Source organism: Durio zibethinus, chromosome 14 (genome assembly GCF_047325235.1).
Source record: "Durio zibethinus cultivar Kanyao isolate XHJ-2024 chromosome 14, ASM4732523v1, whole genome shotgun sequence".
NCBI classification, from domain to species: domain Eukaryota; kingdom Viridiplantae; phylum Streptophyta; class Magnoliopsida; order Malvales; family Malvaceae; genus Durio; species Durio zibethinus.
In genome coordinates, this window is record NC_143175.1 from 6,368,600 (window position 1) to 6,382,872 (window position 14,273).

The 14,273-nt window shown below is 23.7% G+C and overlaps 1 protein-coding gene and 1 pseudogene across 1 annotated transcript; both read left to right on the forward strand.

The window, feature by feature from the left end:
• Positions 1-2,726: 2,726 nt before the first annotated feature.
• Positions 2,727-3,628, forward strand: LOC149515002 (uncharacterized; annotated as a pseudogene).
• Positions 3,629-3,916: 288 nt separating this feature from the next.
• Positions 3,917-4,760, forward strand: LOC149515003 (uncharacterized). Its single transcript, XM_089742957.1, has 3 exons — positions 3,917-3,952; positions 4,265-4,565; positions 4,609-4,760. Exons 1-3 carry the CDS (start codon positions 3,917-3,919, stop codon positions 4,758-4,760), a joined length of 489 nt encoding a protein of 162 aa, XP_089599083.1.
• The last annotated feature ends 9,513 nt before the right edge of the window (positions 4,761-14,273 follow it).

Sequence of the window (14,273 nt, forward strand, 5' to 3'; positions counted from 1 at the left end):
AAGGAGGGATAAAATAGTTGTACTAACTCTAAGAGAAGGTTGAAATTAAGGTTGCCAATTCATAAGATAAATTTTGCAGGAGCACATAACTTTTCATTTGAAGTGTCACATGGTGGATTTATGATTTTTTTTTTATTTTCTAAAAAATTGGAGAAAAAGATAAAGTAGTTTTCCCTTGATTAACTAAAGTAATAATGAAAGAGGGGTTAATGAAAGATTTAGGTAATAAATTTTGAGGATCCACAAGATAAATACATCTATCCATCCACAAGACAAAAGTTTAACTTTCCACTAACTTTGCTTTGGTTAGCCACGTAGCGTTATTCCATCTTTTTTTTTTCTTATTTTAGTAATCTCTGCAAGGTTATTTTTTAGGATAAAAACATTGGTTTGGGGTGATTGTTGTGAGTTGTTCATTGGTGTTATGATAACTCATTCATGTGATAAAAAATTTATTGAAAGGTTAAATGAAAAAAGCAATTTGATAGTTATATTATATTTTGTAAAATCAAGAACGTAGTGGTTGATTTTTAAAAAAATCATAATTATTACATTTATGAAAGTAGAAACATTGTGCTTGATTGTAAAAAAATAATTTGTTTATCACTATGTTTATGAAAGTGGAAATATTCTCCATGATTGGAAAAAAATTTTTGAGGACTACATATATGAAGTTGATACATAAGGTGCGTTTGTTTCATTGAAAACAACTTACAAAAAATGTTTTACGTGTTTTCGGGTGTTTGTTTCACTGAAAATACATGAGTCAACGAAAATTATTCTTTAAGTGAATGAAAAATTAACCCATTTCTAAGGAAATTGTTTTTCCTTTTTTAAAAAGGGAAAACATTTTACAAAGCTCCATAAAAAACAAAACACCAACCCAAACCCATAAACACATCTGAAACCCTAGGCATCATTGTACTTTCTTTTATCGGTACTGTTGTTTTTCTCATTGACGACACTATCGTTTAGCTTATCGAAGTGACTAGGTCAATTGGTATCTTCACATCTTTTATCCATTCACAAAAAATTTTCAAACCTAAAAAAATTCCTTGTATCCCAAAATCAGGTGAAGTCTGCAACAATCTCTTTCAGATCTTAGTTGTTTCATTTTCAGCCAGCAAGTTATATTCGATTATTCTTTTCTTCTTAACTGGGTTGCTACCAAAATTAAGCAAAATGCTTGGATTCTTTCTTAAGCTGTGTATGAAATTGGATTGAGCAAAGAGAATGAAAAAAAAATCATTGTCCAGTGATTATTCTTTCTTTCTTGACTGGGTTACTGCTAAAATTAAACAAAAAGGTTTTAGGTTCTTGCTATTGTTTGAGAATGGCAAAGCATGTAAACTATATATAATTAAAAGCAAAATAAATTATATAACATATATTATTTGTTTAGTATTGTCTTTAGAAAAAAAAAGACTTCTAATAATTTATTCATTTATTTTTAAAAGAATTCAAGTGTTAATTTCTTTATTTTATAGTTAAAAGATTTGTGAAATAAATATATGTATATATTATAATGGAGGTGAAGGAATTTTCAACTTGAACTAGTGCATAAAGAAATAAGATGGAAGAAAGCAAATTACAGGTTTATTTTTATGTGAAATAAACCTGCATCAATCACCATACGCACCTCATTAGTTCCTACCTTAGCCATAACAATCATTTCATGCATTACTATTTTAGGTTCCTAACTTTCCCTACTCTGGTTTTATTGTTCTATAGCTAATAATTGTTCTCGTGAATTGAAAAAAATTTTCTATAATAGGCAAAACTCAAAAGGAGTACCAACTTATAAAAACCATGACCAACCTCATCTAACACCCATGCCTTTTAGTTTTGGTTTTAGGTTGCAAACTTTTCACTTAACTTTTTTGCAGTGCTTGAGTAATTAGCAATCAAGTTAATGCTGAGCTTGGACTAAAATTCTAAAGTTAAATAAATTGATATAGACAAAGTTGGTAGGGCATCAAATCACGTATCAATGACAAGAACAAATTTTTATTTGTTCTTTCAACCCATTAGTATTGTCTAATTGAATTGGATTTAATAGCATTTTATTCTTTTAGTTACAACTGTAATGAACTTGTGATACTCCAATTCATATACTATTGTTCAATGGTTTACTATGATTTTATTTTTCAAATGCTTTCTAAAATTTTATATGAAATAACAAGCAATAGTTAATTTAAGGCACATAGTACTATCTATCTCGTATAAACAATAGCTATTCTTGTACCTAGGAAACAGTAGTCATTTGTTTTAGATATCATTGCTTCATATATCATTGTTCAAATACTTTAGATATTATTGTTCAATGTGTGACCCATACCAGAATTTGGTTCTACCTTTTTTTTTTTTTTTTTTGGTTATGAACATGGCACTTTTGATTTAAAGAACTAGCATGACATGTTTGCGCATTTGGTATATTTTATTAAATTTCTTGTTTACTTTCAACTTAAAAACTTCTCATACATTATTTGACAAATAATATATTTTTAAAATGAATACTTTTTTTTGTAGATAGATAATAATTCCATCTTTGCATTAATTATGGGTGCAACTATTTCAGTATTAGCTTTTGGGATTATTGTTGTTGATAGATTTAGATCTAAAAACCAAATAGCTCATAAACCTCGTATCAATTGAGATTATATAAGATAGAGTTATATTAATAACATTTTATATAAAAAAGACCATAAATGTATTGATCATATAGGATGCGGTCAATTGTATTTTTTAATTTATGTGATATTCTCATTAGGAATAATTTGAAATTATATAAGCTTTTCATTAGATTACCAGATGATTCAACTCTTCTTGAAATAATAAACAACCCAAGGTCTTGCCCCTGTTTAAAGATTATATGGGAGCATTAGATGGAACTCATGCGTACATCTATGCTAATTGAGATTCAAGAAAGATTTCATAGTTGTAAATGGGGAATAACATAAAATGTGTTAGCTGCCATCACTTTTTATTTAAAATTTTCTTATGTACTTATTGGTTGAGAAGGCAATGCATATGATTTTTGTATTTTAAATGATGCATTTGCATGCCCAAAAAGATTTAAAATTTCAGAAGGTAACAGTTAGAACTAATGAATAGTAATACTTTATTTGCACTTAAAATGTATTCAGCAATGATTAAATTTTACAAACTTGTAGGCAAATATTACCTTGCTGATGTTGGATATGGCATTCGTGATGGAATTATATCTCTATATTGTCGTATTCGATATTATTTGAAAGAGTTTAGTGATCATCATCCAAAAAATATGAAAAAACTCTTTAATCTTCGTCATTCATCATTACGAACTACCATTAAACAAGTCTTCGGGATTTCGAAGAAATGTTTTTGTCTGTTAGATGCTGAACCATTTTGGGACTTTCAGACATAAGTGGATATGGTGTTAGTATATTCTATTATTCATAATCATATAATGGGAGTTTATCCTAATTACTCAATTAATCAATGATCACTTAACGAAGATGAGTCTTTAGTAATAAGATCAACTTTTACATTAGTAAGAAGAGAAAAAAAAAAAACTAGAAAATAGACTACCAAGAGAGAGGATATTACAAAAGCTATTTGGAATTAATATATGGCTATAACAAAATAATTTGGTTTACATTTAGACATCAAAATTTCAATGTTAAATGTTGTGTTTCAAGAATTTTCTATGTTTTCTATTTGGATGGGATTAAAATTGTTTGATATTGACATTGTTGAAATTATTATTTCTTTCTAATACTTTGTTTAGCATTAATGTTTCTTGTATACACTTGGATGTCTATTATTTTTTTTTAGTTTTTGTTTATATTTATTTTTTAATGTAATTACAATTGTAGAAATTGGTAAACCAAAGAAAGAAGTGGGCTCATCAAAGCAATTCAAGTGAACAAAATCGATGAAGCATATGTTTTTGGAAATACTTAATAAGGAGGTTCAAAAAAAAAATAAGCTATCAAACACTTTCAAAGCACCTACACTTACTCAGGTGGCTACAGTTATTTATAAAAAATTAAAGTTAAATGTGAGCCTAATCATGTGAAAAATCATCTCAAGACAGTTACATGGTAGACTATATGCAAAATTCAAAGGGAGAATGGATTTGCTTGGGATGATAATTTGAAATTAATAACATATGATAAAAAACATATAACAAAGCAATGATGATAATATTTTAGTTTTCTTCTTTTAATATTTTTCTATTGCAATAAATTAGCTATTCTTATTATGTTTATGATTTAAATAGGCACATCCAAAATATGAACAAATTTTGAACAAGAAACTTGATATGTGTGATGAGATGGTTTTGGTTGTTGACAAAGATATGGCAACTAGAAGTTTTGCTGAATCATTTGCTAATATTGATTTAAAAGATGATAATGATGTTGATTCGATACTTGTAGACTTTAAGACTAAAATTAATGAAGAGGTTAATGAAAAAACATCTTTGTCAATTGAAACTTCACAATCAAGATCTCATCGTAAAAGGGAAAGTGTTCAAGAAAGTGTCAAAGATGAAAAACCTGACAATGTGGCAGACCAATTTGGTGAGATTGTTAATGTGATAAAAAAAATTCATTGAAAATCAAGTTAGCACTACACATCTTTATGAACAAGTGATGTCAATGCAGGGATCTGATAAAGAATCCCTTGTTGCTGCTTTTGATTATCTAGTGGAGCATGAGAAACAAGCTAAAGCATTTATGGTTAAAAGTAATAGTTTTAGGAGTCTTTGGCTTTAAAAGTTTTTGATGAGTTAAGATGGAACCTCTTATGTTGGTTAACTATTTTTATATGATTGGTAGAATGAAAATCACTTGGATGTATCGGCTAATTATGGTTATGGTAGGTTTATTATTTGTATTAACAATATTAATTATTGACCTAAAAACTTTTGTAGTACTATCTTTTGTGTAAAAATAATATATAAACTATTTTATTATATGCAAAGTTTGAAAGATCTTATTATAATTATTTAATTGTGTTATGTTTTTTAATTTATTAATTGTTATTTTTATATTTATGGCATTTATTATTATTTTGAATAAATGTAAAAAAATTATTTAAATAATTATGTGAAGAATACTAATTTGATAACAATGCATATTTTCCAGAAAAACATCCAAATATCAAAAAAAATTTTCATAGGATCATCCAAACAATAGAAAATATAAATTTTTATTGAAAATAAAATGGAGTCGTAATCTTTGATTAAAAAAAATATTTATGAAAAATCATATTTTTTAAATCATAAACATAGTACTTGATTGAAAACATAATTTTTTTATTAAAAAATAGTCTTTGACTAAAACAAAAAATTACAAAGACTATTTTGTGAAAGTTGATAAATAGTTTATGATTGAAAAAATATTTACAAAGACTACGTTTGTATATGTAGAAACGTAATTTTTTATTGAAAAAAGTTTACAAAGACTATGTTTTATGAAATAGAAACATGGTTTTTTATATCTTACATCTTCTATACTACTTTTAACAATTAAAGTAATAAATTTAGGTAATAAAAAAAATTATTAAGAGTAATAAATGAAATGTTGAAATTGATTGATAGAGATGGTGGTAGGTGAGGTAGGTTTGACCTGTCCATCTTTTTTAAAAAAAAAAATTATTGTCTTTCTTTCATGTCTTTTTTTTTTTTAAGTTTTGTTTGTTACGTTTGTCTATTTGAAATAGTAACTCTATCTATTATTCTTTTTTTTTATCCCTTTCTTTTTACTTTTATCTCATTTTCATTAAACCCTATAAGCCTTCTCCAACCCCAAACCCATTCCAACTCTAACCCTAAATCCATCAAGGGGAGCTAATGAATCACTATCTTCTCACCGCCCTTTATTTCTCTCACGTTTACCCTTTCCTATCCTTCTTTTTCACCCTTAATTCCCTCCCCTCTAGATGATGTCATTTCAAGGTCTTTTTTCCTTGTAACTCCCTATCCACCCATGACCAATCCCTTTCTACCATGTCGTCATCAAAATTGACTATCATATTTAGTGTTTCAAAGTTGTTTACTGACATCCAACCCGGGGTTTAAAAATTGTTACCACTGTTTAGAGTAACCATTTTTGCTATCATCCTCGTTAGTGCTCTAGCTGTTGGATACAGCCTTAACCTCCACTTCGATAGGAATTGAAATGCTACTTTTGGTGGCGCAACCATTCCCAATGTTGCTGGCAAAGTTATTGCCTATGCTTTGAATGCCATTATTCTGAAAGTTGTGGCTGTTAGTTTACATAATTATGTAGTTGCTTGCGATGGCCTTAAGGCCATCAAGAGGGAAAATACTGAAAATATTGCCAAAAATCAAATCTTTTTAATATGATTAACTTGAAAATTTTAGGTTTTTGTTTTTTTTTCATTTTATTAGTAACAATTATGCAAGTCTTTTTCAATGTTAACAAAATAATTCAAATACGGAATGAGCAAGCAAGATGAGGCATTTAACATGGAGCTTTGTGATCTATACTATCAGTAAGTTAAATAAGATTTAATCAACCTTCTTTCTACTTGGTGAAAGAATCTCATTATAAGGCTTGGTTTTAAATCTTTGATGTTTATAGTTTAGTTTTTACTTTTAAATGTTCTATTTAGGTTTGTTTCTTTTGTCTTTCCTTCTGGAAAAAAAAGATTTTAAAGGCAATGAAGTTGAAACCATAATCAATTTCAACAATGCATTAAGCATTGATGACCCCGATACAACTTTCATACATATGGAGATACCTCTCTTATGTTGTTTCCTTTATACTACTGTTAACAATTAAAGTAATAAATTTAGGTAAAAAAAAATATTATTGAAGGTAATAAAAGAGATGTTGGAATTGATTGATAAAAATGTTGGTAGATTGGGTAGGTGTGACTCGTGGATATGTTAAATAAGGGTCAAATGTAAATTTGAAATTAGTAAAATAGATTATTTATTTATAAAATTATGCATCTATTTTGTTAAAAAAAAAAAAGTTCATTGTGTGTTCACTATCCACTTATGCTCTTTTTTTTTTAACCTATTCTTCTATTTGAAAAAAAAAGAGTTGGTAAAAGCTATTGTTCTCTTTGAAAAGAAAAAGGAATCGGTGGAGGTGATTACTTTGAAAAGAAAGAGTAGTTGGTGAAAAAGAAGTGAGAAAACATTAAAAAAGATTGATTGAAAAAAGGAAAGAAGGATCGGGAAACTCATGTCATCACCCACTAAAAAGGTCAATTAGCAAAGTTATTTCTTTTATGCATTGGTTGGTTAAGTTGATAAAATAAAATATAATTTCTTTTATGAAAGACAACCCTTTTTAAAAATTTATATTGAATGTATTCTTGCTTTATATTGTTGATTGGTTTTAAAATTACAGCATTAGTATTCTTTTTTTTTATGTTTTAAAATTACTGCATTAGTATTCTTTTTTTTTCACAGGGATTGTTAAAGGTATTGTATTGAATAATTTTAAAGTCTTTTTTTATTGCTTTTTCATTATAATATTCTTATTTCTTTTGAATTAGATGTTTATTGGTGTTTTTTTAGATTATGGTTATATATTAATGTTGCCTTTTATGTTTGTAAACTTAAATTACATTTATGTTTTAAAATTTTTTTTTGGTTTTTAGTTCTCCATATATATTGTTGGTTTTTTTACTTTCTTTCCTTATATTTACATTATGGATAACATTAATCAAGCAAAGAAGAATATAATTAAAAGGTTAGAAAATTGAGGTCTAATAGATTTAGAAGGGATAATGGTTCTATTTATGATGTTTCTACGATTGGTGTTGATCAAGAAATGTATATGAGGGTCAATAGATCGAATGTCACTGGGAATAATAGAACTTGGTCTATTGTTGTAGCAATTGTTGTAGCAGACCCTTGCAATGAGGAATCTTTTATTAGTTCCTTTTGACTATGTTCATTTGTTGCTAATTAAACAATGTAGTAAATTTAGGATCTTATTTGTGACTTTTATTCTTCATTCGTAAAGGTAGTATTTTTGTATTAGAAATTTGTGTAGTAATTTCCTTTTCTTTGGAATAGATGTCAATTCTACATTAAAGCCTTGCCCAATTTGCTACAAACTATCTTATTTTGTTATTCCAAGTGTCATTTGGCATTGTACTCCAAAAGAAAAGCATAAAATTTTTTATAGCTACAAGGCAAAATTAAAGTGGTGTCCTATAGTTTCAATATTCCTTATACACCAGGTCAATAGATTGCAAGCACTTCAACTTTGGAAATGGGAACTATCCTTTTAGGTGTGGTTGTTTTTAAAAGGTAAATTGATTGTCTATTTATTCTTCTGGTCATTGTAAAACATAGACATTCTTTTTTTTTTAGTATTTCTAAATGTATATTTTTCAGATCTTATAAATTATAAGCTGTTTAGATGTGAACTTTGTGTTATAATTCTCTGTTTCTCCATTGTGTATTTTTGTCTTTAAATGTGATTTCTCTTCATTTTCTCTCATTGTGTTACTATGGTTACTCAATTTTAAGTAGTTTATATTGTAGTCCAATCTTAACAAGGATATCAAATAGTTTGAAATTTTGTTTGGAAAGGTTGGTTCACAGGGTAAGAGGTTGGTTTGGACTTTTGACAACCATAGGCTTTAATCTTAATTATCTTGAGTAAACATGTTGTCAATAGATGGTGAGTGGAACGAAGACAAGGCAAAACTAAGTGCTACTAATATAGGGTGAAAGGGAATTTTATTCATCTAGACCATGATTTCAGGTAGACTTTAAACTTTTATATTATTCTATTTTGTATTTTTATTTGATATAAAAAAATTATTTTACTTATAAAAAAAGAGTTTAATAATAAAAATTAAATCAATTAAATTAAAATTTATGAAAATTAGTGTTAAAAAGTAATTGACTAAACTCTTAACAAAATTTAATTCAAAAAATATTAAAGGTGATTGATTAAAATACCATTAGTAAATTTTTATAAATTTTAATTTAATTGATTTAATTTTTATTATTAAACTCTTTTTTTATAAGTAAAATAATTTTTTATATCAAATAAAAATACAAATAGAACGATATAAAAGTTTAAAGTGCATAGGAATAAAATAATTATCGAAAGCTTGTTTCTTTAGTTATTGTAAAAACAATTATATATGCAATTTATGGTAATAATTACATTTATTAAAAATAATCATAATTAAGTCATTTAAGCATTTTTTTTCTATTTTTTTCTTTCAATTTTTTGTTTTATTGTGTTAACTGCATGATAATGATTTGATTATTTATATGTTTTATAAGTTTATCATTTGATCATTTATAACATGATTAAATTTTTTTAGTCCCCTAAAATAATTTTTTAACATATCATTCTTAAACTTTGGTATATCCTTTATAATTACTTTTTCTTTTTTATTTTTCCTTTAGAATTTTATAATTGTTATTCCCATTAACATAAATTAATATCAAATCAAATGCAAATCAATTGCACCCCTTTCATTAACAATTAGAACTATATGATTCATTAAACACTTTAATTTGACTTTCTACCCCTAAAATTAGATAATTTAAAATATGGTGGAGCTACTAATAGCTCAAGATTGAGTTCCATCAAATCGCTATAAAAATTGTTCATCTTGATTAAAACAATAATTAATTTAATTTTCTTTTAACTTTTATCTTAAAATGCTTATACATGATTAATTTATATCTTAAGATTATTTAATCTTTCTCAATTATATTAAATTGCTCACTTTTTTTTGTAATTAAGAGGTTGAACAACCTAATGTTAATTATTTTAAGTAAAAAATTATCAAATAAAGTACAATTGATTATTTTTTGTGAATTCTCTTATAGTGTGACAAAATTCATTGAAATTGTCTTTTAAATGTATTTATGTCAAATTACAATCATTCATGAAAATTTATGTTATTATTGCTGAAAATGAAATCATTATAAATTGTATAGGTATTACATAATAAGTTTGTTATTCTTAAAATTGAATTTTCTTAATAAAACAAGATAAGTAGCAAGGTTAGGGATATTTTATTTTATTTTACTTTATTTTTTAAAATTATGTATTTTAATATTTTTACATAATAAAAATTTATGTATAATAAAAGTTTTAAATAAAAGAAAATTTAAGCTTTCAATTGATAGAACGTACAATTACATTCACCTAATGAAACATCAATGAAAGATTATCCTAAGCAGAAAAATGAGATGAAAGATTGGTATAAATAATTTTATTTTTTTCATATAATAAAAAAAGTTAGTGCTATATGATATTCAATGAAAAATATACAAATGTATTAGTTTCAATTTTTTTGGTATTAATATGAAACTCTTTTATATGAAAAAAATATTGTATATGCCTTCAATTTTTCTTTTATGTTAGTTGAAAAATATTCATTATTGTATCAAAATTTTAGAAATACTTTTAAAATTAATTAATTAATTCAACCATAAAAGCAATAAAAATAAGACATTGAAGATGAAGGAAAAAAAAAAAAAACTTAAATAAGGAACTTTTAAATTATTAGGGAAGATGAATAAAAAATATTAGATTTTGATTGAGTTACTATTCTAATTCGAATTTTGACTATGTTTAATCATTTTGAATTTTAAATAACTACTAAGTTGTTAACTTTTAAAATAAATTGAAATCGAGTCAAGTTAGTTTATTTTTATAATTATGTGTATTATATTATTTTTAATTAAATTAAAATTTGAAATGAGTAAAATTGTTATTTATACTCAATTTGAATTTTGAATTGTTAAATTTGAGTTGATTAGTCCATATTATTTTAGCTATACTTTTATAACACCAATAATAAATTTCAAAATAAAATGAGAACACAACACAATAAAAATTTAAGTACAAAAATGATGGAGATACAAATAATAATTTTAGAAGGAAATTCTTATGTGCAGGTTTTGCAAGGATTTAAGGATAAATCCTTTTTTGAACATTTTAAAATTTTTCTTGCACAAATGTTAATTTAAATTAACAAGTTTATAATAATTCATTTGTTAATCAAGTTACTGTTATATGAGTTAAGAAAAACAATTTAAACATTTTATTTGAAAGATATCATAGTTCATACTCATTCAAAAAGATAGCACAGAGTTAAATATTATTTAAGTTTTATAACCTCTTATAATATCTTTTACTCTTTTCAAATAGAAAAGTTATTTGATATCAAAATTTATATAAAAAAATTCAATTTGATTGATGGTAATAACAACAAAGCAATAATTGAAAATATACCATCTTTTTGTTTAGTAGAAGAAATTTTTATGAAAAATGTGAAGATAATTATTATGAATTTAATATATTTTTTTAAAATTATGGTTTGTTTAACTTTTATAAATTTTATTTAGTAAATTTGTTCTCATTACTTTTATCATATATATAACAAAACTTTTACAAAAAATTATATTCTTAAAGATAGAAACATATGGCAAGGTTTATTACTTCCATTGGTGATAGAATACTTCAAAATTTTTAAAATTTTATATGCAATTATACTTCACTAACAGGTATGAAAACATATATAATAATAATTCACTCAAATCATTAATAAAGCTTATTTTAATATATATTATTTTATCATGAACTAAAAAATTTGAAGAATATCTTAAAAATGTTGACTTAATGTATATCGTATATATTTATTTAATTTAGTTTTAATACTTGCATTAGTATAAAAAGTTATGATTTAAATTTATTATTATGTGTTAAACTACTAATAGTAAATTAAAAGTATTTACTTAGGCTTTCAAGTTATTTACAGTTGAATTTTTTTTCTTTCTTTCTCTACCTTACAAACTACATCATTTAACATACATTGTAATTATTTTATTTTTGGATATACATAAATAAAAAATAACATAATAGTGGATAATTAATAACTTAGTAATTAATTATTGAAAACTTAAATATAATCAGTATAACTTACTAATAATCATTGATAACTTAGTAGTAAATTCGTAATAACTTAATAGTAAATAAATGATAATTTAATAGTTAATAATTGATAACTTTTTAGCAAATCAGTAATAATACAATAATAAATGCATAATACTTTAACGATAAATTAATTATAATATAATTATAAATGCATAACAGTATAGTACTAGATCAAGATAACTTAACAAAAAATAAGTGATAAATTTAGTAATAAATATATGATAACTTAATAGTAAATTAATAATAATTTAATAATAAATCAGTTTTAATTTAATAATAATTAATTGATAGTAGTAAATAATAAATAACTTAGTAATAAATTAATTACAAATTAGTAATAAATAATTGATAATTTAGTAGTCATTCATTGAAAACTTAAAAGTAAATCAGTATAACTTAATAGTAAATCATCAATAATATAATAATTAATCAATGATAATACTAAATCATGCATAATTTAATATAAAATAAAAATAATTTAGCAGTAAATCATAGATTATTTAGTGGCAAATCATTGATAATTTTGTGATAAATAATTAAAACCTATGTAGTAAATCAATTATAAAATAATAATAAATATATAAAAAATAATAGTAAATCATTGAAATTTAGTAGTAAATTGATAATTTAGTAGTAAATTATTAATAACATAGTTGTAAATTAGTGATAATTTAGTAATAAATTAGTTAATCATTGATAATTTTTTAATAAATTATCAATAAATTAATAGTAAATTAGTTATAGCTTCATAATAAATTATCAATAACTTAGTAGTAAATCATCAACAATAATTGGTAAATCATTTATAACTTAATGGCAAATCATTCATAAGTTAGTAACAAATTATTTATAAATTAGTAATACATCATTGATAATTTGCAGTAAAAAACTGATAACTTAATTGTCAATCATTGATAACTTTTATTATATTTGAAGTTATCGGAGATTGAACGCTAGGTACTAATAAAAATGAAGTCAAAACTTTCATTTTAGAGTTCAGGATAAACCTACCATCAACAAATTCAATAAAAAATTAGTGAAAATTTATAAACTTGAATAAAACAATAATGTTATTACATAAAAAAAAATTATCTCATATATTATTAGTGGACCTTTAAATTTTATGTTTCATAGTTGTAAATGCATGACAACATATTGGTACATTAATTATAGGTTAATAAAAAAAAGTGATAACTTAGTAATTAATAATTGATATCTTAATAATAAATAAATGATAACTTAATAATAAATCAATTTCAATTTAGTAGTAATTAATTAATAAATTGAGTAGTTAATCATAAATAACTTAATAGTAAATTAATGATAATTTAGTAGTTAATCACTGAAACTTAAAAGTAAATCAATATAACTTAACAGTAGTTAATCATCAATAACTTAATAGTTAATCAATAATAACTTAAGAGTAAATTTTAGTCTCATCCTAAGTATCTTTGATCGATTAATAAAAACCTTACTAATTTAGAAAAAAAAACTTTAATAGTAAATTATGAATAATTTAATATAAATCAATGATAACTTGATAATGAATTATGATTAATTTTGTAATAAATCTATGATGATTTTATAGTAAATAATCAAAACTTATGTAATAAATCAATGATAACATAATAGTAAATACAAAATAATATTATAGTAATTCATTGATAATTTAGATGTAAATTATTGATAACTTAGTAGTAAATTACTAATAATTTAGTTATAAATAAGTGATAATTTAGTAGCAAATTAGTTAATCATTTATAACTTTATAGTAATTCATTGATAAATTAATAATAAATAAATTATAATACAAATTTTATCAATAATTACCAAAAGTATATTTTTTTTTTTTGGTTTGGAACCCTCCAATATCCAATAATCACTTTGGACTTGAAACCGAGATCTTGCCTAAAGAAAACTGAACTCCTTAGCCACTCAAACCAATAGCATTAGTATTACCAAAAATATATCAGAAGTTATCAAATGATTATTAAAATTACATTAAGAGGTTACTAAAATTTTATAAAAAAATTATCAAAATTGTATCAATGGTTACCAAAATTATATCATAAGTTATCAAAATTGTATCGAATGTCTCAAATTTTATCAAAGGTTATCAAAATTAAAATTATATCAAAATATATCAAATTTTATTTATATTATACAAAAATCCAAATTAAATTATTAATATTTGTCATTATTATCATAGTATAAAAAATTATTTATTGAAATAAATTTTTAAATATAAGAATTACACGTAGTATCCAAAAAATTAAATTTAAATATTTCCTCGCACAAAATTAGTTAAAAAAAATAAAAAGATCA

Bases quoted from the DNA above. Each gene is read 5' to 3' on its own strand.
- LOC149515003 (XM_089742957.1), top strand. From the start codon at position 3,917: ATGAAGCATATGTTTTTGGAAATACTTAATAAGGAG. The intron at 3,953-4,264 runs GTTCAAAAAAAA...TGATTTAAATAG, and splicing joins TGGAAATACTTAATAAGGAG to GCACATCCAAAATATGAACA. The intron at 4,566-4,608 runs GTGAGATTGTTA...TTGAAAATCAAG, and splicing joins CAATGTGGCAGACCAATTTG to TTAGCACTACACATCTTTAT.